The 25,915-nt window shown below is 38.5% G+C and overlaps 1 protein-coding gene across 2 annotated transcripts in view; it reads right to left on the bottom strand.

Moving 5' to 3' along the window:
- Positions 1–25,915, bottom strand: part of LOC120901741 (protein Malvolio) — an 80,201-nt gene that overhangs the window by 30,524 nt on the left and 23,762 nt on the right. The window contains exons 2-3 of one of the 2 annotated variants that reach the window (XM_040309908.1): positions 6,073–6,257; positions 5,108–5,272 (exon numbers count right to left, since the gene is read on the bottom strand). In XM_040309908.1, the coding sequence (XP_040165842.1) occupies positions 5,108–5,272; positions 6,073–6,257 (350 nt within the window). Of the gene's footprint in view, positions 1–5,107; positions 5,273–6,072; positions 6,278–25,915 lie in introns of both variants that reach the window. The other variant, XM_040309909.1, reaches the window with a different exon arrangement.

Below are 25,915 nucleotides of genomic sequence, written 5' to 3' on the forward strand. Positions count from 1 at the left end.
CACGTACCCCTCTTATAAGGAATTATGCCACCGCTGAACAAGCCTTACAACGCAGATTCAGGACTGTTACAGAAGTCTCAATTTAAAAACCGCAAAATCCGCGCCAAAATTTAAAATCCGCGCCAAAACTTAAACTCCGCGCTTATACGAAAGCAACACATATAATTGTTGAATCAGGCATTTTTTTTTTGTTGAATCAGGGAACTACATTTTTCTGTTCTTCAACTTCCTTTTTCTTACTGCTCAATCCTAAATCTGCATTCTTCTTTTCTTGTTTTTCTTTTTCAATTTTTTCATTGTGTGTCTGCCTAGCCAGTTTAGCTTTTAATCATAATTCCTTTGGTGGAATAAACTTTTCTACATCATTGTGGAAAAATTGCATTCCATTGATAATGTTTTTTCGATGGTTGAAGAGTTCTTCTAACATATATGAGCTTTTTTCTGTCATCACCAATTTGAAAGACGAGAAGCGTCGTTCAGCCTCAGCATTGGAATGGGAAATGGTGATGACAATTTGGAACAGTTTTTTGAGTTCAATGAAATTATGCTGCCGGAAAAGAACAGCATAAAACTCCAAACCATCATTATAATGTGGAAGGGAATGCTTAAAATTTTTTAGTATCGCAATTTCTTCAAAAACACGAACTTTGTCGAGTTTAAAACCGATCTTTTCAGCTAGTTTCAACATTTTTTCCTCTGCTTTAATGGAGAAAACCTTTGTAGGTTTCATGTATGAAACGAGATGGTAATAAAATTCGTGGGGAATGTTATTCTCAAGCAAATATGTTAATAATTTTACCACATACTTTTTCATACCTTTTTTAACAGTGGTTATGAACAGTGAACAAATGAACAGTCTCATACTTAGATAAATAACTGGGCAAAATTATCTTGTCAACTTCTTTTAAACCACTGTCTAAGTTCAAATGTTTAGTTTCAAAAACAGACTATAGCTTTTCGATTTCATAAATTTTTGCTAACCAACACGACATAAAAGATTTTATATATTCGTAAATTTGAAAAAGTACGAAATCATTGGTTTCCAGAAATTTAATTAACTTTTCGGCATCACTGTACACCTCAATAACAAACCGAATTACGTACTTGATACCTTTTATAGACAGTATCCTAACAATGATCTCTTCATAATAACTATTTTTTTCCTTTCCGAGTGAGTAAATTTGGCTTTCAATGCAAAAAGTTCGTCTATGTTCGCTAGTAGGACCAGCGTGCATTGCCTAACGTTACCCAACGTGTTCCACCAAATTCAAGAACTTTTTTGGTTTTTCCTTGCAACTTTTTTTGAATTCTTCCCACTTAGGGTAAATGTACCTATAGTGGTGGTAGTACCAATAGTGGTGGTATTGCACTAAAATGCGGTTCATACGGCAAATTACAAGTAATTACGTCATTTACGTTAGTGTGAAATGTTCTTTAGCCTTTTACAAAGGTTTTAAAAGTTAAATGGGACCATTCCGTTTCTTCGTGACCGAAAAATCCATTATTTTGTGAAATGTGTCAACATTTTTCCAAAATCCTTAGGATTTCATAACGAAACTCATTTTTCTGTTAACGTTCTAAATGACCACATAACCACGCAATTACTAGTTTTTCAACATAACTGTTATGAAAAGTTATTGTTTTACTAAAATTATTTGCCTTTTGACCATATTTATGCATTTTTAAGTGTTTTTCACCATAGTGCCATTATAGGTACACAAAACAGGCATGTTCCTATAGTGGTTATAGTTATAAAATCAATGAAAACAGGTCGTTTTAGATTTTTTCGAGGATATTTTTGACATGTCGTACTGTTTTCACTAAAATAAGCAACAGAAATGAGTTTTATGTAGGTAATTTACCAAAAACAGGCCAAAATTCGCTTATATGGCTGAATAAAAATTGATTTCAAATCAATCACACTCTTCCGGGTGTAGGTTGACGACAGGTGTGATGCAGTACTTTTGTCAATAGTTTCATTGATCAAATTTATACATTTTTTTTAAGATCAAATTACGCAAGAAACCTATATTATGGCAGTAAGCCTTGCTATTCATACGAAAACAGCTTCGAAACTAAGTTTCATTGATATTATACACCGTTTTTGATGCATCTTTGTTTACCACCACTATAGGAACACAATACGACGACTATAGGAACCATACCACCATTATAGGTACAACGAAGCAGTCACAAAAATATGCATTTTTCTTAAATTTGATGTATTTCATGATAAAAATGGTTGTGGTTGCGTAAATAAAACATATTCCAATTGGTATGTGTTAAAATATTCAGAAATTGTCCTTCCTGACACTTTAAATCCATTAAAACACATCGGCACCACTACAAATTGCACCACTTTTGGTACATTTACCCTAGATGGTACATCAAAATAGTAGTAAACTACCTTCGCCAACTCAGACACCTGAATCCCAAACTCTTTCAAGGCATACTTAACAACATTGTGTATGATATGGGCTGGGCATGATCCTGTGTCAACTAGCTGGAATCCTCTTTCTTTGGGCCATCCCGGCTTACAGGGTTTCGAATCATATAAGGGAATAGTTCAATCACTTAGGGGAATGTTGCAAATCGGTAGGGGAATATTGCATGCAAGCTGTGGATGTTTGCAATCACTTAGGGGAGTTGTGCAATCGATTAGGGGAATGTTGCATGTATCTATATAAACAGTAATATGTAAACCCAAGAACTGATCTTCATAATTGACAGAAAATAGAAAGCGAAAGTAAACCCAAAATCGAACCGAATAGAAATACATCGTATAAATAAAGATGCAAGATAAGACAACTCAAGCACTCAAGTACATACGCTCTACGCACTTATTCGAATGAGTACGATCGTACAGTTCAGACGAGCCGTGTTGGTCTAATCTTAATTCGTATGAATAATACAAATGTATTTAAGTTAATTTATTGGTGTCAACTCGTTACCTGAAGCCCCGATGGCTTCTAGTAATCATATGAAACTCTGCTTCGTACTGACAAATCGACCCGCGAGTGATGTTAAATATGGCTCCGTGGTAATTAATTAAGTCTCGGAAGCCTGTATCTGTATAGGCCGGCATGTTTAGGACGTTACGCCAAATAGATGAAGTTGGTTTTATTACCATCAATTTCATTCCAGTAACGAACATCGTCCGCTAACTAGAGAGTAAAAACATCCCAGTTAGCGAACATTTATTGTATATTGCCGATACATGATACAGTTACTTAGTTACTGTTAGGTAGTCCCCGAGATACACGGTAGCTCTTATACGCGGATTCGGAGATACACTGTTTTCTAAATTGTAGCAGAATTTGGGGCAAGTGTGCCACCTTAAGCATTTATTTCATGTTATAACTCACTAAGACGTGTTTGTCAAAAGCCGATTTAAATCTCATAACCATTTTACGTCTTTTTCCTAAGAGTACCACTCGTATGGGGCAAGACGGCCAACTGGTTAAAATAAAGTTATTTCTTCGATATTTGGAAATTGTTACGTTTGTGGCGCTAGAATTCTTGTATGTCTTCATCACAAACTGTATCGTAATATGATTTGTTGCTGGTCTGTTTTTCGTGAGGTGGCTCTTTTGCCATTGTTTTTTGTTGTACTTTTTTTGAATTTGGGTTATTCATATATTCATACATATATATTCATACATATATATATAAATAATTATATTCGTGTTGTTCGTCGAGCGTTTATTCACCAAAAGAGAACGAGATCCTGACATTCGCTACGCTCTGCACCTCGCCTGGCTTGCATCGCCCCGGTTGATACGCATTGAAGTTTAGGTTTACATGTGGTGATCGAGGAGCTTAGCTTGGGTAACGCATCCCATAATTATATATATATTCACGATGAATAACTTCGAAAATTGGAGAAAAAGACAGCATTTTCGCGAGGTTATGTTGGGTCATTTTTTTGCAAAGAAAACTGCTACAGAAAGCTTTAGTGAAAACAAAATGTTTTGAATGATTTCAACGCTTCAAAAGTGGCAATTTTGACATCAAAGACAAAGTACGCCCAGGACAACCAAAAAAGTTTGAAGACGAAGAATTAGAGATGCTTCTCGATGAGGATTCGTGTCAAACACAAGACGAACTTGGTAAATCGTTGGGAGTGACTTAGCAAGCCATTTCGAAACGTTTGAAAGCAGCCGGATAAATTCAGAAGCAAGGTAATTGGGTCCTCTATGAGTTAAAGCCGAGAGACGTTGAACGGCGCTTCTGTATGTCTGAAATGCTGCTTGAGCGCCATAAGAAGATTTCGATCGAAGATTATTTTTGCATCGGATCGTGACTGGGGATGAAAAATGGATCCATTATGACAATTCCAAGCGCAAAAAGTCAAACGTGAAGCCCGGCCAACCAGCCGAATCAACGGCGAAGCCAAATATCCATGGCGCCAAGGTTATGCTATGTATTTGGTGGGATCAGAAGCGGCCGTTACATTATGAGTTGTTGAAATCGGGTCAGACGATCTCAGGTGACCTGTACCGAACACAATTAATACGTTTGAATCGTGCCATCATCGAAAACGCCCGGAATATGCGACCGGACACGAGGCTATAATTTTTCATCACGACAACGCTCGGCTGCATGTTGCAAGACCCGTGAAAAACTATTTGGAAAATAGTGGATGGGATGTTTTGACTAACCCGCCTTATAGTCTGGACCTTGCTCCGGCTGACTTTCATTTATTTCGCTCGATGCAAAACGCCCTCACCGGAATACGCTTCACTTCAGAGCAAGGCATCCGAAATTTGATAGATTCGTTTTTGGCCGGCAAGCCAAAAATTGAAAATGATGAATTGAAATTTTTTTTTTGGGATGGAATTCATTAATTGCCTGAAAGATGTGAAAATGTTATAGCTTCTGACGGGCAATACGTTGAATAAAATATATTGTCAGATTTTTCCACAATAAAGCATAAAATTTCGCTGAAAAATTCCGGTTTTTAAATGTACACCCAATACTGAGCTCCAGTATTAAAAGTAGGAAGATTTCGAGTCCTCAACAATATGAAATGGTATATATATATGCATATAAAAACATATTGCATTATGTGAAGCAAAACTATGTGTCATAATCGTATTAAAATTACCGTTTAGATGAGAGAAGGTAGATAGCGATTGCAGTTCCAATTACTTCTTGCATATCAGATCCAATAATAGCAACTTCCACCATCAGCCAAAGTATCAAACGTGGGACTGTTTTGTATTGCTTACAGCACATCTCAGCTAGGTCCAACCCGGTAACAACACCAATTCTAAAAAACAAAATGTTTTAGCTTTTAAAGGATTAATATATTAAGCAACATGGCCTTCCTCGGACCGTTCCTACTGAATAAAAAAACTTGGATTAATATAAACAATACGGCCAAAGCCGATCTTTCTTAATAAAAAAAGGATTAATATGTGCAGTATAACCTCACTGACTTTTTAGTTGAGTTGTTTTCAAGATGGCACTTCAATATTTTGGATGTCATCCAAGGTGGATTTAAAAAAAAATCGGCATGTCATGGTCATGGTGTTGTCATGGTGTTTTGATGAAGCATAACCGTTGCGATGAATTTCAGTTTTGTTCACAAAGGTTTAGGCCGCTGCCAGACACCAAAAATCCACCGTAACGAAAAAAATCACAGATGAAATATAACGCATCATAACCCTCATGTTTTCATTCGATCGATTTCAGTCCACCCGTACTTGAGCGAAATCCTATCGAAATTGCTGTTAGTATAGTTCTGCAGCACAAAATAACATTTTAACATAAGTAAAACTTAAGTATTCCTGTTATTTTCAACATAGTTAAGGACAAAAAAACTCACATTTTGTTTGTTTACAATAACAAGCGTTATTTTCGATTGTCAGACTTTTTCGGTACGATGACTGTTCGGTGTGTCTGCCAGCGGCCTTATGAACCATTTTTTTGTTTCGTTTTTAATTTATTCATCACATTCGCGGTATGTCAAACAACCCAACTATCGAATGCGAATACAAACTAGTTGGCTCGCAATCGTAACGGAACCAGTGAGGTCATATTGTGTATGGCATAAGCAGGTCTACTCACTTCACTGCTAATCGTTGCATTGCTAAGCCAAGCAGCGTAGCTCCAAGTAGCACCCATAGCAAGCTGAATTTTGCCACAATTCCACTCTGTAAATCTGACTCGATGTTTCCCGGATCCAGATAAGCAATAGACATCAAGAAGCCGGGGCCTGTAAACGCCCATAATTCTCGAAAGCTGAAATTAGTCTGGAAATAATCAACAACGGCTGTAAGTGCCAAAACTACAACTTTATTCTTATTCAATTTGCAATTTTTGTTCACTGAGTAAAAACGTTGTTATAAATACATTAATTTGCTTAAAAACGGCAAACTATTTAAATAACTAACACAACTAACATTAAACAAATAATCATGGCAATTTGGTATAAGATCGTTTTCGAGCCATTGTACAATTGTAACATTGTAAAATCGCAACTAAACATTTGCTTTCCCCAATATTAACATACGTTTAGATTTCCCAGAATCGTTTCTTCGCTGATCATTTTATTGCAATAATTTTTTTTTGCAAATTCATGTTATTTGATTTTGTTCTTATTTCAAAGAAAATATTTGTTTTGATGGCATCGGGATAAATTATGGACCAATACATTAATTTTTTTTTTGCAAATCAAGTTAGGCGAAAGCGGGGCAAAATGGGCATGTGGGGCAAAATGGGCACAATCTATTTGCCCATTTTGCCAATTATCTAAGGATTAATTGACTACAAAGATTCTTTTCAATGCTCAAGATGTTTTCATTAGAGTGTTCTATGAACGCCATGTAAGTTTCATAACCCTTACATAACAATTAACCAAGAAAAATGCTAAGTAAGGTTTAGTAGCATATTGATGTAATTTTGCCACTATGAAAATAAGCTTAAACCAGTGTCACAGGGATGCGTTGAAGTTTTCCATGATATATTTTTAAAGATATGATATTTCTTTACAATTTGTCTCAAGAAAGCAAGACGATTGAATGCGTATTTTTACTAATATAACAAAAAATACAAAAATGCTTCACGTGGAGCAAAATGGACAGTTACGCTTGGGGCAAAATGGGCAGATGCTTTTAACATACGGCGCTTGGTAAGGCTATGGTGTTGTATTTGTCGCCTCAATAATGATAACAATCACAGCTTCAAAAGATTCGATTTTGTAGATTTAAACGTGTAAAAACTGTTTCAATTTTGATAACATATTTTTGGATGAATTTTAAGGTCTTTTCTGACAAGCAAAACAAAATATAGGACGAAAATACATTTAACGAAACGTGCGCAAATGCAATAGACCATTACCTAAGCGCAGTTGTTGTAGCCCATTTGACCCCAGTGTTTTGACGTTTCACAGTTTGTTTACATATGCCCATTTTGCCCCAGAGCTATGCCCATTTTACTCCGCGTGTCAAAAAAGCTTCTCCTAAAACATCAACTTTTATTTTACATTATTTTCATGTTTTTAAGTTGTTTTCATTCTATGTGGCAATTTTAATCCAAAGATAAAGGGTGGAGGCATACAATAATGAAAGAAAAATGGTGTTTTGTGGCATATTCAACGGAATATTCAGTAATCTGCTTAACATGCCAACCATTTTGCCAACCAACAAAAGTCTCAACTCCATACAGAAAACGGATAAAATTAGGGGTATCTCTTGTTTATTTACGATTGAACGAAGTTCAGAAAAGCATTAGTAATTCAGTTAGTTCAAATGAATGCAGGACGAAAACGTGCATATGTACCAGGTAATGAATCCTTTCAGTTGCCAACCCAAAGCGAGGACGTCATAAAATTTAAAGTTTTCTTAGGATTAATCTAGAATGCGTGGAATTGAAGCATAAACATAGCAGCATATAAAAACATAAGGAACATAAAAAACATTGCATGGATTTCAGAAAAAAAACACGGTACTTTCACACATACTGGGGCCAATACATTTAAACAACGTGTACGGACACGTTTCAACACCATCAAACATGTTAGTAAATAAGAACCAATTTTGTTTAATAAACAGATCTGATTCAGAAACTAAACGGAGAACGTCTCGATTTTCTTTTGAACGACTTGGCCTTTCCTAGGATTTGCTTTAGGTCTCATCCGGGGCACTCTACCCCATCCGAAAAGTTGTTGTATCAATTGTGCCATTTTCGCAGCGTAAATTGCCACGAACCGAGAATACTAGCGAAAACTGTGATGCACTATTTGTTATAATAACTCCTTTCGGGCAGAAACCCATCTTTTCTTATAAATCTGTTTTCGGTTGGAACTTAGGACTCTGAAGGCCTTTCCTTCGCGTTGCCTTTCCCAAGTTCCGCCGTCATCATAAATTGAGTGCCGGTGAGACCAAGGATTCGTCGGTAATGGGGTCCCGACGTCTATCGTTCACTGCACCCTATTCGCAAAAAAAACCGTTAGATCCACCGTTTTCAATAACAATGATGTTATATATGATAATCATGCAACCCATGGCAGATACTCTTGTTAAGTGACTAGTTAGTTTGCCCCGGTTACAGGGCAATGCAATATGATTTTGGCAATATTTAATATCTTTAGGATTGTTACGTTTTCGTGGATAATAGGTTTGAGAAATTCAGGGTTTCAGGAGAGGGGGTGTGGAATGGAAGAAATGGAAGCAATTGGAAAGCAACTTGGCAATTATGTTGGCAAATTGTTTTATACGGGCCAAACCGGACGTTGACATTGCAATTTGATGCGACCGACGATTGATTTTTCATTTGTTTGCAAGAGAAGTTATAAGTGATACACAGTCTTAAAATATTCATTTTCATCGAGTGCGAGTTCGGGTAGGATATTCAACCTACTTCTCGCACCTACTGATAATTCGAGTCAACCCAAACTAGCTGAACCCAAGGGTCGGACTGATCCTACATTTGCCCGACCCCATCCGAAATCGTTGGTGCATCGTTGGGTTGAAGTCGTTTATGGTGTCTTGCACCTACCGGAATCGTTACACCAACTGAACCTAATGTTTCTTTCGGGTCGACTCGTACGACTCCGGGTCGCTTACGGATGGGTCCGGCCCTGTAAGTTTGAATTGACCCACCCATCAATAATACAAGTACTTAAGCGCTTTATGCTAGGAGTTGTAAATTTAATGTTTTCTATGTTCTACATTTAATATACGTTATACTGGAATCACTTGAAATTCGTGCATCCATATGCTTGGTTTTACACGTAAATTTTCTTTCCCGAAATTTAATATAACCGATTTGGTACATCCCTGTCTGGAAGGTGTGATTGGAAGCGCGGGGCTAGACAACGACATCCGTGGCACGATCCTCTACCGGTCTCTCCAATTTCTTGGCTTCACGGATGACATCATTGGCAGGACAATAGCGAAGATGTGTGAGGCGTACCTGACTCAAACGCGAAACGGCAAGAATTGGATTTAGAATCAATGCGACGAAGACGTAGTACCTGCTTGCCGGGGACTCAGGCCATCTGGGAAACAGTGTATTAGTTGTCGGCGGCAACCTCGAGGTAGTAAAGGAGTTCTGTTATCTCGGGACGGTCGTTACCTCGAACAATTACATCAGCAGCGAAATCCGGAGACGCATTGTGCAGGGGAATCTTGCATACTATGGGCTTCACCGACTGCTGACATCCAGAAGACTTCGAGTACGCACGAAATGTGAGATATATCGCACATTGATTCGCCCAGTGATCCTCTATGGACACGAGTCCTGGATTATCCAAGCGGAGGATGAAAACGCTCTGGGCATGTTTAAGTGACGCATCCTCCAGACCATCACAGACGGTGTGTTTTTAGCAAGGAGTATGGAGGAGAAAGATGAGCCACGAGCATGCTGAGCTGTACGCCGAAACGAGTATCCTGACGCTGGCGAAGGCTGGCAGGATACGATGGCTGGGGCATGTCATGAGGATGCATAAGTAGGGCAGTAGGGCATAAGGCGCAGGAGAGCACAACGAACGTTGGCTGGATCAGGTGAAGGGAGACCTGTCGGAGATTGGATATCTACATGTATGGGATGACCGGGCCATGTCACACCGACATGCTCTATCGTAAGCAGGCCAATAATAGAGAGGGAGGGAGAGAGAGACATAAAGAGAGAGAGAGAGAGAGAGAGAGAGAGAGAGAGAGAGGTCTTCCGCACGAAATGTTCGCTGAACAAGATGCTGTTGTGTGTTGAAGTGTGAAGTGTGTGTTGCTTAGCTCCCATCTTATTTGTGCTTTTGGTATGGTTAAAGCGCGTTATTTGTCTTCCTCGTTGTAGACAGTCGTCTGTGCCAAAGTAGGTTACTGTTAGTGTGATTATTGTAGTGGAACAAATATTCACACTAACATGCAAAAATAGAGCTTATGCTGAAAGGTGTAATTTTCTTTGTATGCATTTATGTAATGATGTGGTGAAGGAGTAGTGTTTGTATTAGTGTGCAAGGTACTTGAATCGAAACGTTTGCTTGTCATTTGCGTGTGTTGCTGCTAATGATTCTGCAATAATTAAGCTGCAATTGTTCTGCAATAATTATGCTAAATCCTATTTCATGGATGTTCCACGGTCAATGACCCGTTACATAGTGAATAGTTAGTCCGAATAAATTGTATCGCGGATTAACTACTATTTTCTACTAACGATCCTAAAACATGCACACTTAAAAATATTTCACGACCTCGGTTTAAAAAAACTGCCGAAATCCGTCGGCTCTTTCGATTCTTGCTGATATGTCAGTTGAAAAATCCCAGTAGCCGAAAATTAGTACCATTTAAAACTAAAATATCAGTTAAATAAAGATTTGAACCGAAACTCGGCAACATAACATGCCGAGAACATACGTTAACACAGCTGTCAACGAGCTCATCCGTCAAAATAACCGAGATTTCAGCTTTACTATTTGGATTAGCCGAGGCTCGGTATTCTACCTATCATTCGCCATTCTGTTAATTTCGTGCTAATGAAACGAAATCTTTTCGGAATGATGTTGGGATGTAAAATTAAAAGTGTAAAAAAAAATAAGTAAAAATGAGTCTTTCAGCGCGAAAAAACCGAGCATCAGTAGCGTGCGATCGAGCACGGCTATGGAGCGGGGTTGGGGCTGGGAAGCTCCATCAGCGCACGTAGCCGAGCGTCGCTCGGAGCAGTCCCTATTCAAGGATCAGATGTGGAAGCTAATCGGATTGGTTCAACTTTTACCAGACCGTTCAGACTTCCAGGATTCATTTCCGGCCACCTACACGAGGTAAGTATCATCACTCGACCTCGTGAAATCCAAACAGGGTTCACTCAGACTTCAGGTTCTTTAAAAAAATATATTTTTACAGCGCTACAACCGAGCGCTCCATAGCTGGATACAAAACTCCATAGCTGTTTTGTACACTTCTCTTGAGCGTTTAAAATATTCCCCTTTATGCTTGCAACTTTCCATCGCAATGATGCAAACATCCCCTAACGTTTTCAAATATTAAAGCTAGTGGATCAAGTAGCGCATGGTATGATTCGCAATCCTGTACATATCTGCAAAGGAATTTCGTTTAGGCAGAGTTCTTACTGAATCTTTGGAATTAGGAATACAGTGGCGGCCACCTAAAGAAAGACACCTCATAATTTCACCTATTATATGACTTTGCTGCACCATGGACAGTTCCCTAGACCACTTATCGGATGTTTTTTCACTCTTTGTTGAAACTTCCCAGCAAAAAAATCAAATCGATATCTTTCACAATCTCTTAACACCATGCATAAATTATTATTACATATTAGTATAACATAATCTAGGCCTAGCACTCTACGGTCCGGATTAACTAAATTAAATAACAGAGTAATTTTGGAGAGGGTACCATTGTTTTTCAGAATTTTAAAGTAATGAAATCATTTGAATTTACCATCATTGAATACATTTTCCAAAGTGATTACCGAAAACCAAATAGCACAATTGCTCATATTTCAGTTAGCCGATCGCTGCATTGTCAACTTTCTCAAAGATTCTCAAAGATTCTCAAAACCGATTTTGTTCCGATTCGACAAACTCTGAGAACGAGGATTTCTCAAAAGCACACATCAGTGCTTGAGAAAATGAGCGTTGAGAATCCCCATGGCCCCGCGGCCTTAGAACAAGTTTTGAGTGCTTGAGAAACTTTAATGAGTGTTTGAGAAACTTTAATGAGTGCTTGAGAATGTTTTCTCACCTTGAGAAAGCCCCGTGGCCCCGCGTCCTTATACGCACCTGGGGGAATAACGAGTGACAGCTACCGGATGCCGACGGCACATGGGAACAAAGTGTATAGGGTATAGGGACTAGGTGGGCTTATAGGTTTGGTGGGAAGGCCATATTGGACGAACGAATGACAGGAGGGGATTCGATTGTGATATGTAGTTTTTCAGCCACACTACAACACATCAACCAAAACAGCCATTGGAATTCACACGCATACATCAACAAATGATCGAATCTCCTCCTGTCATTTCGTTTTCATTTTTCTACAGCACGGCTGTCAATTTGTTCGGAATAAGCCCACCTGTATAATATACCCACTTGGCATGGGAATAACGAATTACAAATATAACGAGTATACAAGAAAACGTAACACTCAGTAACCAAGCAAAGATAAAAAAATGGTCAAACAATTCGAAGCCGTAATTATTCAATCTAAATAATGAACAACGGCATTTAGGTAAATCTTAGTCTTAATTGGCAGGTTAGGCAGTGCATTTTCACTTCTCATTCATTTCTGATAGTTCTAAAAAAATAACTCTACAATTATGAAAAACTTTAACATTCTCTTTGAAATGACTAAACTACTTCTGTTGGAACCTTTCAGAAACGGTATTTGGCTGATTAACGCTTGGCCTAGGTTATGTAATACGCAGATGACCACCCAAAATAGTCGATGGCCCAATAATTACTGATATTAAATTATGTTAGCCTCATATATGCTAATATCGGCCAATTACGTGGTCATTTTGCTACGAAATTAAGACTGCCCGACTTTCAGTGGACCGCATGCATTTCATACCTTTTAGCACATTTATGCATGGTGTTAAGAGATTGTAAAAGATATCTATCTTATTTTTTTGCACGGACATAGCTGTAGAGTGTTCTCAACGATGGGTGAATTTTCCGGAAAGTAGTCTAGAGAACTGTCCAGAATGCAGCAAAGTCATATAATAGGTGAAAATATGATATGTCTTTCTTTAGGTGGCCGCCATTGTATGTAATCTGAAAAAAGAACTTAGCTTTGTGTTAGAAAATACACTTAAATCGACATTAGACATTAAATCGACTTGCATGCTATGGTCACAGTCCAAAGAGAATGAAGTGTTGTGTGCAACTTCTGTTCAGGAAACCAGTGAGAAAATACTATGGGCAACCCCTACAGGCAAAGAGCGTGATATTTTATCATGGTGTGCGTAAAAACCTAGAGTTAAGCGGAGAAAAGATTTAAAATACAAGGATACGAAAGCGCGTTTTGGTTTCTACACATTTTTAACACTAACACAGTTACAAATGTGTAAATGTGTGCGTTTACTTTCCGCCAGTGCGCTCAGTTTGATCTGCTCGCAGCGCTGTGCTGATATCAGTGTCTCGCTTGCACTGTTGCACCGAAAGTTCTTCTGTGTGCGCTCATTCTTGCTACCACACGAAATCGTCAGTACAGCTCAAGGATCTGCAGCGAGCGGCCGCACGTGTTTCAGCCTAAGTCCTGGAAGATTGGTGTTATGATTTTGTGTTTGGACACTTGTGTTAAGTGTTCAAGTGTTTAAGTGTTGTGCGAATTGAAATGAAGCTGCGCGAATGATTCGTAATGCATGTTATGAACATCGCGCAGCTTCATTTCGTACCTTTTTCACAGAAATCAACGTGTACAAAAGGATCTACGCAGATATTCGGTCACTTCAACGTTTGCATCGATGGAGCTATCAATTTTATTTTAGTTTAATATTGTGTATGTAAATGTGTGAAATCGTGTAAAGTTAAAATGTAAATGTTTCAATAAAATGATGAAAAAAATCTACGCGTGTTTGTGTTTTTGTTTAGCTTTAGATAACAAAAAAATACGCAGCGAGTGTGAGCGATCGCTGAACGAAAGAACCGCACACAGCGCAACACGAAAGAAACTAACACAAGCACACGAAAGGATAGGCGCGCATAGGCGCGAGCATTGAGAGAGCGCACCGTGTATTTTATATGGGAGCGGGAGAGAACCGTAGTGCCCGGACGAACTGTCAAACTCATGTTGCGGGAACATTTTTGTTGCAAGTGAAACAAATCGATTTGTTTCATGTTTATATGTTGCAGGAACATTTTCGGACTTGTTTGCTCACCAAAACAGATAAAAAATAATGTCAACTTAATTTTAAAATGTTTTTGTGAGCAAATTTGTGCACAGTTTTTGAAATAAATAGGAAAATCCAAAAATGTTGCCGTTGAACAAATGTTGCAGCAACATGTTCATAGACCCAGGCCTTAGAGATGACAATAATGTTACTACCACCCCCTGTGCAAAGCGACGGAAGAAATCATTGCCTTTCGTGAATTCGCAGTCGTGTGTTGATCGTGGTCCAGTTCAGACGTGTCCGTACTACGCTCCCCACTTTGAAAATAAACAAAAAAAAGCCAAAAGCCGCAATACCGTATGTGTGTGAGAAAGTGTGTGCAGGGACTTTCCAAGAATCAGTTTCAGCACGGCAACGAATACGAAACGTGTGTGATCGTGTTTTTCTGGATTGACTGTAGGGGAACGTAGGTAAAGACGGACACTGCGGGTAAGATGGACACTTCTCATAAATGCATGAAAAAGGTAATTTTCGAGCAATTCAACAATGTAGAATCCAAACTGAAGGTAAAACAACACATTTGAGAACATTTTTGGCATAAAATATGTAAAATTGGTTAAATCCACGAACAAAATAAATTTTCAATCATGTGCACCCTTGTTGATCTAATTTGACTACTGCCGATCTTAAGCTCTACAACTTGTATTGTTTATATTTCCAGAAGTTTTATTTCATGAATGGGTTGTCGCGATCATTAATGAAAAAACTGGCGAAAGAACGAGAATGAAAGCAGTACAAAATCTTGTTTTCTGGTGGTTTAAACATCCTGACACCAAAGCGGGAAAGACGGACACTTTGCTGTAGGGAAAGATGGACACCGAATTTATTGATTTATTTTACTTTTTATATCAATTGGTGATGAATGGATTTCTTCAAATATGTTAAATAAGGGTATTCCGAAGCTATAAACCAATCAGCAACTAGAGAAAGTATTGAAATAAGCGAGAAATGAATCACCGGTCAAAATAGTAGTCATTCGTTATGCTATTACTCGCTCGACGCTGATGAGGCGCTTCACGAAATCCAATATGTTGTCACGACTTGTACAACTTTAAGCAATAAAAATATGAGGCATTGATACGGCATTGTTTAGGAATAGATGAAAAATTCTATGGGATTACAAATATTAAATGTTGAATTTTGACATGGTGGAAAATGGATTAAACTATAACAAGTCCCTCAAAAATACTGGGGTCGTGGTCTTTTCGCGTAGTAATTTCCTTAAAGGTAGTTCTAGACTGTTGTTCTGTAAGCTGAAGCAACGTGTGCTGTAAGTGCGCGATATTTCAATACATTTAAGATGCTGCATTCTACGATATATTACAATCGGTGCTTCTTCTTCTTCTTCTTCTTCTTTGGCTCAACAACCGATGTCGGTCAAGGCCTGCCTGTACCCACTTGTGGGCTTAGGCTTTCAGTGACTAATTGATTCCCCCCATAGCAGGATAGTCAGTCCTACGTATGGCGGCGCGGTCTATTTGGGGATTGAACCCATGACGGGCATGTTGTTAAGTCGTACGAGTTGACGACTGTACTACGAGACCGGCTAAAGCGGTGCTTACAACTCCTAAAACCACGGCTGAATGAATCGTCGTTGCAATAGGGCAAGAATTGGTTTATAAACGTACCAGGACGTGGAAAGCGGTAGAATTTGTTAAAATACTGTAAAACTCTTCACATTCTAACCTTTTCTACAGGTGTCCATCTTACCCTTCATGGTGTCCATCTTTCCCATATCAGGTGTCCGTCTTACCCGAACATTTCAAAACCGCACGAAAAAATCATGTTTTTCATTCATGAAAAAAACACAAAAATCAATGGAAACTTAGAAGTTTCAACACATTTTCTGATAAAACATGAGTGTAAGATAATGTATGCACATTTTCATGGTCGTTGCACTTATATATCCCTAGATTTTTCCCATTTTCCTTAACGTGTCCGTCTTTACCTTCCTTCCCCTAGTTTGCAGGTGGCCTGTTTTTTTTTCTCTCCCCTCACTTCTGTGAAAAAAACGAACAGCTAGTGCTTAGTGTAGAGATGATGGGGCCCCTGCCCCTCCAAGGGAATCTTTTCCCATGGAAAATAGAAACCCGCTAATGTCGATATGGATGGACCGTACCGGTAATTCGGGCGTACTGAAATATTTGGTCATGAGTCTAGTAGAAGCTAAAACCTTCCCAAACAAATCTTTTCTAATTGGAAAAAGTATCGAAAACAAGATTGGAAATTTCCTACCGGCAATCAAAATAGAAAACGGCTCTAAAGTACTGATAAAGACCCGTTCCGCTACACAGTTTGAAAAAATACAAAAAATGACACAACTGATGGCACCAAAGTCTCAATTGTACCGCACGCAACGATGAATTCGGTTCAATGTGTAATCTATGCCCCGGAATTATCCGGAATGCCCGATAGCGATATCATGGAAGAACTAAAAGAACAGAATGTAGTGGAGGTTCGGCGCTTTTTAAGAAAAACAAACCAAGTGATCACACCAACAAACTCTTTTCTTCTGACAATCGAAGCTCCAAAAATCCCGGAATTTATTCGTCTGGGTGCCTTTCAGGTAAGAACAAGAGCTTATTACCCACGCCCAATGATGTGCCACAAGTGCTATCGCTACGGACACACAAAAACCCGGTGCAACACAAACCAATTATGCAAAAATTGTGGCGAATCTGAACACGGTGAATGTAATAAATAAGCGAAATGCCCAAACTGTAGCGGAACACACAATGCATACGATAAGAGCTGCCCAGTCTACATGAAAGAAGAAGAAATAATCAAGTATCGAGTAGACAATAATCTCACCCACAGTGCCTCTTTGTGGGTTTATGGCTTGTCAAACAACAAGCTCAGTTCAAAATAGATTAAATTTTGCACAAGCTTGCATGAACAACAATAGTGACGATAAAGACATAATTATCGAAAACCTGTCTCGCACTATCGTTGAACTTATCAACGAACTAAACAGTATGAGATTACAAATGGAAAAAATGTCAAAAAAATTAAACAAAGCCGACAATAAACAGCCACAAATTCAAAATCAAGAAGAAACCAATGGCACTGACACCACTACAACAGAAAAAGAAACTGAATCAGCTTCATCATCTAAACGCAAACGACAACGCAACAACAAAAAAAGAGCTTAGAAGAAGAATAACCACTCCCCTCCAAAATACATCTCCAATCTACAACTCCACCACCAAATCTCCACACTACCACTCCCACGCATGCCGTCCCACCTAAACCGCCCTCACGCTTGCTACCGGAATGCAACATGGATTCATCTTAACCTCGCGGTGCAAAATATGAGAGCCCCACTCATGGATCTCAAAGTTGCAGTGTTTCTCCCTACCTCCGCGATATGTTTTACCCTGTTGGTCCAAGTTCTAATTTGTCGCGCGATTACATTTTTTCTTACTCCATGGTTTGCTTGGTTTTTTGTTATTTTCTCGTGCGAACTCACTTTGTGCTGCTTCTTCTAGTCTTAGCTTGATTCTTTTTCACGAAGAAGTTGTTTTCACCGTGTGTTTTGACAGTTTAATTCTGTTCCATTTTCCAAAGCGGTAAGTTCCGTTTGCTGCATTGTCGTATTTATTACTAAAGTATACTTAAATCTATTTTAGAATAAACCATCATGTCTAAGCGTTCGAAACAGACGGGAAATTTTTATAAGAAGCGGGCTTGGTTGATGGATGAGGTCGAAAGGAACGTCGATGCATTAAACATCACGCTTGAAACAGCTTCGACTTCTGTTTGGCCGGACCTTGGAGTGGGTAAGTAGAAACAATGAAATTGAATGTTTCCAGCAATCTACGAACAAATCAGCTTAGCCACCGTTAGCTTAAAGAAAGTGATTAAAATAGTCTTGTGTGTGTATGTGTGGCGAGGGGGGAGTTAATTTTTTTATGGAAAAGATCCGTTCATTTGTTGGGTATAACCTGGAATTCAGGATCCATGTAAGGCGAGGTTTAGTCAGGTCCTTGGTACATACAAACCATCATTTTTAATATTCCCTTTTATTTTCATCTCTAGAAGTTACACCAGAAGATTTGAAATTGTTGTTTGCAGGATGTAGTTCGGCAGAGCCAACAACATCTATCACTACAACAACATCGAACACAACCACGACATCGAACGATTTTCATGAATTTGAAGATATTTATGATTCGGCAGATGTTGTGACTGATGGCAATGATCGCTTCGAATTCATAAAAAATTTGAATTTGAAGGATGCACTTGTGCATCTTCAAATTCTTGGCCGTGCTTCACGTTTTTTGACAGAGGGCTTCCTTGCCATCTTAAGAAAGTTCTTTAAAGCTAAAGTCCCTAAAACAAAAAGAACTTTGCTAAAAACTGAAGCCGATATCAAATCAGAAATTACACCAATTAATGGGGATAAATTATGATACCGTGGCATAGAAAAAGTGCTTTTTAAATATTTTGAGTAAATATTTTTCAAACATATTGGTACTAAATGAAATTTCTCATTCGATGTGTACAGTGTGTATATTACAGAGATATTGATCCTGAACCGGACATATTTACCATCGATGTTTCTATCGACGGGCTTCCACTTTTTAGAAGTTCCCGTAAACAGCTTTGGCCAATACAAATAAGGGTGGTCGAATTACCAAAAGTTCCACTATTTGTCATTGGAACTTATGAAGAAACCCCATAGTATTGGAGAATTTTTGAATCCTTTGGTGAAGAAAATAAACGATCTCCAAAAAAGAGGCCTTCAGTTTAAGCATAAGTTGGTGCCAATGTTTCTTTGGGCATTTATTGCTGATTCGCCGATGCAGGCCACTTTGAAAGGTATGTTTATGATTTTACTATGGAAGTAATTATAGCTTCCATACTATATGTTTCACCAACTTTTCCATCCGTATATTTGCAGCTACAATGAATTTCAATGAAAGACATGGATGCTTGAAATGCACATGTGTTGGGACAACAATTCAGGTTGGACCTAATAAAAAAAAATATTTTAGATTCTATCGATGCACCTCAACGCACGAACGTTGGATTTAGGCAAAGAGATGACAAAGCTCATCATAAAGAATGGTGCAGTCCTTTGGAAGCCATCGATGACTTTGATATGGTCGAAGGAATGCCAGTGTCCGACAGGTTGCATTTATTGGATGAGGGAATATTCAAAAAAAATACTAGTAGGGTTTTTGAACAACATTTTCGAACTATTAGGCCATATTTATCCTCGTCAGAAGTAAGTAGTATCTGCCTATATAATCAAAATTAGGCTTCTCTATGAAATACCTCGTAGAATCCGGTCCGTCGATGAAATTGCTCAATGGAAAGCTACTGAATACCGTATCTTCTTCCATTATTTAAGCGTAGTTATACTAGAAGATTTTTATCAATATGAAGGTTCATTGAACCATATTTTGATGTTATTTTCTGCGATAACAATATTTTCTTCAAGGGCCCATCAACAATATTGGTCTCTGGCAAAAATAATGTTGGACGAATTCTTTAGACACTTTGGGAAATATTATGGACGGTCTAACATAACTAGCAATGTTCATAACCTTCAGCATGTTGCTCATGAAGTTGAAAACCTTGGGCCTCTGGATTTATATTCCGAATACGATTATGAAAATAATTTAAGATTTATTAAGCAAGACGTAAAATCAGGCACTAATATAGTTGAACAAGTAGCTGGTCGTCTAACCGAACGCAGCCAAGTAGTAAAAGCCAAAAATATCACGAAACTTATATACCCGAGACTTAGACCAAACGGCCGTTTCTTTATAACCGAGGATTTTTCCCTTCACACACAGTTCCAGAACCAATGGCTTTTAACTGAAGAAAGGAATATTATTAAATTTGTAAAAGCAAAGAAAGATGCTTGTGATTCGTTTATAATTGTTGGCGATTTAATCGAATCATGTGAGGAACTGTTTAATGTAGTGTCTGATGAGGACAATGTGATAACAGATATACACTTATCATCGACTGAAATTTGTATCTACAAAGTTAAGCTTAATGTTCCTACAATAAGAGTAGAGGTCCCCTGTACATCTGTGCTATGTAAGCTTGTTCCAATTTTTAAACCATCGCGGTCTTTATTGCAAATGCCTGTAAGGACAACACCCCAGCCAAATTCAATAGCTTGATTTCCTTTGTTACACACGCTTAGGTACGCATAATATGTAAAATAGTTTATTAAAAATTATTCAACAAAAATCAAGCCGTTTATTTATTTACCAATCGTGATTTTAACTTTAATAACTGACATGAGTTTTATTAATTTAAAATTTTAATTAAATAAATAACTTTGGTTTTTGCGACACCGCATCGAGTAATAGTCAACAATACTAAAATAACTTAACTAGTTCGTTTGTTTTTTGTTTCGCTGGTGCGCTTTATGCACTACGCTTTTAGTTATTCCTCTTGTTAAGCTTGCACTTTTTGCATTATAATTTTGTTTTTTAAGAATTGCTCGACATCTTTTTCTGTTGTCTGGGCACCTCCTACCCGTTTGAAGACATTCAGAATGTTTCGGTATGCCACTGACGCTACCTTTTCCGAGCCATTTCGCGAAACACCTCTCCAATTGCACTGTACCACAAACTGACGACAGAACACATTGTAAAATGATTCGTGAATCCTTTGAAATTTATCTGTTGATTGCATTTGTGCTTTTAACCAGTTTTCTAACGCTTCTGCATTAGATGTTAATGAAAGACTGGACTCTAAACTGTCCAGTTGTTGCTTGTTGGTAACGACCGCAGGATGAAACATCGGTCGCTGGACAGTGCTTTCTGTTTCCAGGTTAGTTTCGCTGCTTCTTTCCTTAAATGCATTCGTATTTACAATATCCTTTATTGCAACAGAAATGCCAGCCACCACCGTGGTCATTCGTGCCGTTTGCACAAGATTTGCTTGTGTAGCAGATTTGATAAGCTGCAACTCCTGCAAAATGTTGGATTGTTGTGCATTGTGCAAGGATTGTTCGCCATTTTGTTCTTGACTGTAACATTACCAAAATATTAAATGGAAATATTTTAACAATTTGTGGTAACTACTTACTTTTGTGAACTAAATTATCGTTTAACTAAGCGTATTGTAATCGTAAAATTTAAGCAGTTCACAATCTGTTTCGGCGTACATAAACAAGTGCATTCACGTTTGAATCTTCAACATTGAATGGAAAAGGTTTTGCATAAAAAACAGTCAACCTTATGTCATATAGAGGCTAATTCAAGTGAATATTTTCTTGGAGCTTGTTAGATTATTTCGCCGTAAAGTTATAATATAGAACATATATTTATTTCTGATTTAAATATAATTTTAAATAATGACGACAATGCCATTTTTCAAATAGTTTTATGCTTTAAAAGGAAATATAACACACAAACACCATCAATAATATTGACATTATGGCTGCTGTCACAATCATTGACCGACCTGTCTCAAAGCAATAGCTGGCATCGCGAAAGAAATGGTTTAAAATTAACAGTCGTTAAAGATTAACCAGAGTCGTTAAAAATTGCTAGAATTTGGCATCGCGAAAGCATTGAGTTCATTTGTTAATTTTAACGCATGGTCCTTTGCCGCCGTTAAACAAACGACTGTCAAGAGCGTATGCGATACAAATTAACAGTCGTTTAATTATACTGCTCGATTTTTTTCCCCGTGTTTGCCTGTATGCGATATCGAGCAGTCGTTAACTGTTTTGACGATTGTTTATTTTAACAGGAATGAACAACAAATGAACTCGGTTAAACCAAAATGAACATTAAACGACTGTTAAAAAGAGTTCATTTATTCGCGATGCCTGCTAATGTTAGTGCGTTTGACATTTCCATCATTGGGGGCCTTCACGATTCTATTTAGTTTTTTGTATGGAGTTTGACAGTTGGAGGCTGAAATCATGTAAACAATCCATACAAAACCACACAAAAAACTAGCCTGCGATTTTCAGTCTAGAAAATTTTAGCCTAAAAGCTAGAAAAGGCCCGCCAACAAATAATCAGAATCTACGTAGGCGTGACGTGCAGATAGGTGAACGCACTTTTGAAGTCGTCCCACAATTCACCTATCTGGGATCAAAGGTCAGCAACGACAATAGCATGGAAGCTGAGTTGCGCGCAAGGATGCTGGCTGCCAACCGTTCATTCTACAGCCTGAAAAAGCAGTTCACCTCAAAGAACCTGTCGCGACGGAAGAAACTGGGACTATATAGTACCTATATAGTACCAGTGCTCACATACGCCTCTGAGACATGGACACTGTCCAAATCTGACGAAACCCTCTTAGCCGCGTTCGAGAGGAAGATGCTCAGAAGTATACTTGGCCCCATATGTGTGGAAGGACAATGGAGGAGCCGCTATAATGACGAGCTATACGAGATGTACGGCGACCTCACTGTCGTACAGCGTATAAAGCTCGCCAGGCTCCGGTGGGCTGGCCATGTTATACGCATGGAAACGGACGACCCAGCCCGTAAAGTCTTTTTAGGCCGTCCACAAGGACAGAGGAGGCGTGGTAGGCCCAAATTGAGGTGGCAAGTTGGCGTGGAGGCGTCCGCCATTAAGGCCGGGATAACGGACTGGCAGACGAAGGCGCGAGACCGTGAGCGGTTTCGGACACTCCTGAGGCAGGCCAAGACCGCAAAGCGGTTGTACTGCCGGATAAGTAAGTAAGTAAAAGCTAGAATTAGATTCGAGTACCTGCTCGAAAACACGGTGTTCCCAGTCAGACAGCCTTCTGTTAATTTACCCATTCGAGCAGTTTTGTGTCTGTCATAACAGTAATTTAAGAGCAATTTAGCGGTACGAAGTGTTGTTGTTTGTTGTCAGTAAAAAGATATAAATTAGACCAAAAAGAGTATTGTTTTAATGATATTTTAGTGGAAGAAGACGTCGGCGGTGTGTTTAAAACTGTAAAATGTAAAAAAAAACAGCCGAGAAATAGTGTTTATTAGTGCTATTTGTGCACCACCTTCTCCGGGTGAAGCGGCTGTTCAAGTCGAGTTTGCTATAAAAAATTCATTGTAACCGTTTGTAAAAGTTAAGGAAAATGATTGAATATAACCAGTAAACTGTAATATCATAAATTTCGTGTTATTTATTAACAATTTAGCCGAAAAAAATATAAACAAAATAGAGGAAGGAATAGGATCTGTCAAAACTGCTCGAATGGGTAAATTAACGACTGCTAATTTACCATTAAATTACTCTTAAATAACCGGTAATTAAGCGGTAAGATAGGGGTAAATTGAGTCCGATTTGTCTGACTGGGTTGTTTACATTTATCCCAAGGTGCATTAAAGAGATCAGGTGGTGGAATCTGGAATCAAAGTGTATGTAGTCCAGGTGGTCTCATAGCATTTTTTCATAACCAAATTTTAACATCACTTTTTGGCAGAACGGGTGAAAACTTTTTCTCAAACAAGCTTTCTGGGGGCTTGACGAATACTCAAAACACTCTTACAATCTTGATTCAGAAGCAGAAGCAATAAAAATCAGCCTTCTAAATTCATACACCTTGGGATAAGCCCACCTGTATATTATACTCACTTAGATAGCTGCTCGAAAACTGCTATACAATGCAAACAGCTGACAGGCTGAAATTTAAGCCTACGAATTTCAAACGGAAAGGGCCCCATTGTTGGTGTTTGCAGCAGCCATGGCGAGCAAAGGAAATCTGTTTGCCAAAAAAGTTGTCTTTACAAGGAAAAATAGCTAGTTCATGTAAGTTTAATTGTAATATAATGTATCATAAAGTATTTTTTAACAGGTGTGTCGCAAATTCTAAGCGTGATGTGAACAACAAGACGGAAAAAGGATCCTCGAAATTGCTCAACATCAAGCAATCAACAGCACCATGGTATGTGGGAAAATGTCTTTCCCGATTGTGTTTATTTCCTAATTTGTTTGGATTATTTATTCTAGCTTCACTGCATTACCTATAAATACATTTATTCTACGCTGTGCCATTCAACTATGGTGTAAAATATTTCATGAACACACGGAGGAAATCATCACACGAAGAAGTGCCGGTACAGAAGGAAAAAAGCCCCCGAAAGAGTGATAAATTAGTCGATGAAGTGAAGATTATTATTATAATACAACGCATTATAATTGCTTATTGTTAGAAACTGCCGTTCTAACTCGGAAAAATTGAATAAAATGAATTTCTTAGGTTGGCACTACAGGTGCACCAAAAAATTAGTTTACTTTTATTCTTGCTATTGCTTATTCACTTTTGGATATTTTCTTGTTATTGTCCTCGTTTATGTGATTTCCTTGCCTTTTTACCTCTTTTCGCGCGCACAAAACATCGCCTTGGCTGACAGTCCGTTGGAACCTTATAACAGTTTCCAACACTTATTGTTACGTTAAATGTTAAAATATATCCCTTTTTTGAAACGACTAGTTAAAATGGCCCGGTTACAGGGCTACGCAACGTTTATTGGGCGGTATATAAGAACTTTACATCATTCAATCATTTCGATTTTGGATCCTTTGTAAAAAATTTTTGTTCTTTGCTTATATTATTTTCTTCTATTTAATATACTACAAATTAAATTATGGGTGGTGTACCTGTTGGAATAAATATTTTTTTATCCAAATTCACACTGTTTGCGATAAATTTGCTTTACCTTTTGGATCATATGTTCCAGGTAATATCAAGTCCCGTGGTATCTTGGCATACGCCTTATCGAAACCCGGGAATATCATATGCCGTACGGAAATACGGAGCAGAAATTTTGCGAACTCTTTAGGCTCTTCAGCATCTTGAACTGTTGAACTTGAACTGGGCTGTCTGCATACGCATGTTTTCCCGCACACGCAATACCCTAAATTTTCCCAACAGCATGTTGAGTCGGATGCACTGCTGCAGGACCTGGTAATTAATATCACGCGGGATGATTGGCAGTATCCTTCGGAAATCACCAAATAGTAGAAGCATCTTATTACCGAACGTTTGGCGATTACCCATAACATCCTGCAGGATGCGATCCAAGGCGCGAGCTTCTAGAGCATAGCGGCTGCTCATGGATGTCTCGTTCCATACGATCCGTGATGCCTGTTTCATCAATTCAGCCTGTGCTAACTGTACACGGATGTTATAGGAACTGTTCCAGCGTCCAGCAAGTTCGCGTGTACGCAAAAATAGTTTCGAGCAGAAACGGGTTCACAGTGCCACCAGGACCATCAAGGAAAAATATTTGTCCAGTATGTGTCTCCTCTCGGATTGATTGTTTTGTCAACCCGTAGCTGTCCACTGCTGCGGTAATTACATCTTACACCGTTTGTAGTTCGTTGATCAATCGGTTCACGTTTACTACAATAATATGTTGTCCAGCACATCGAAAGCATAAGAGTGCTTCACGTTCACCAGGGAAAATAATTCTGCAGCGGATATGGCGCATTGTAGCAGGTCTGGCTGTATCTGCTCAAAGTTATAAGTGCGGCATACTCGGAAACATCGTCAGCGCCTTCCGCGGCGTCTTTTCGCACAGGTACTGATTAATAAATCGTAGCGCTTTGAGGTTCTCGGCAGCTTGCTGCAGCCAATTCTA

Source organism: Anopheles arabiensis, chromosome 3, assembly GCF_016920715.1.
Source record: "Anopheles arabiensis isolate DONGOLA chromosome 3, AaraD3, whole genome shotgun sequence".
Taxonomy (NCBI): Eukaryota; Metazoa; Arthropoda; class Insecta; order Diptera; family Culicidae; genus Anopheles; species Anopheles arabiensis.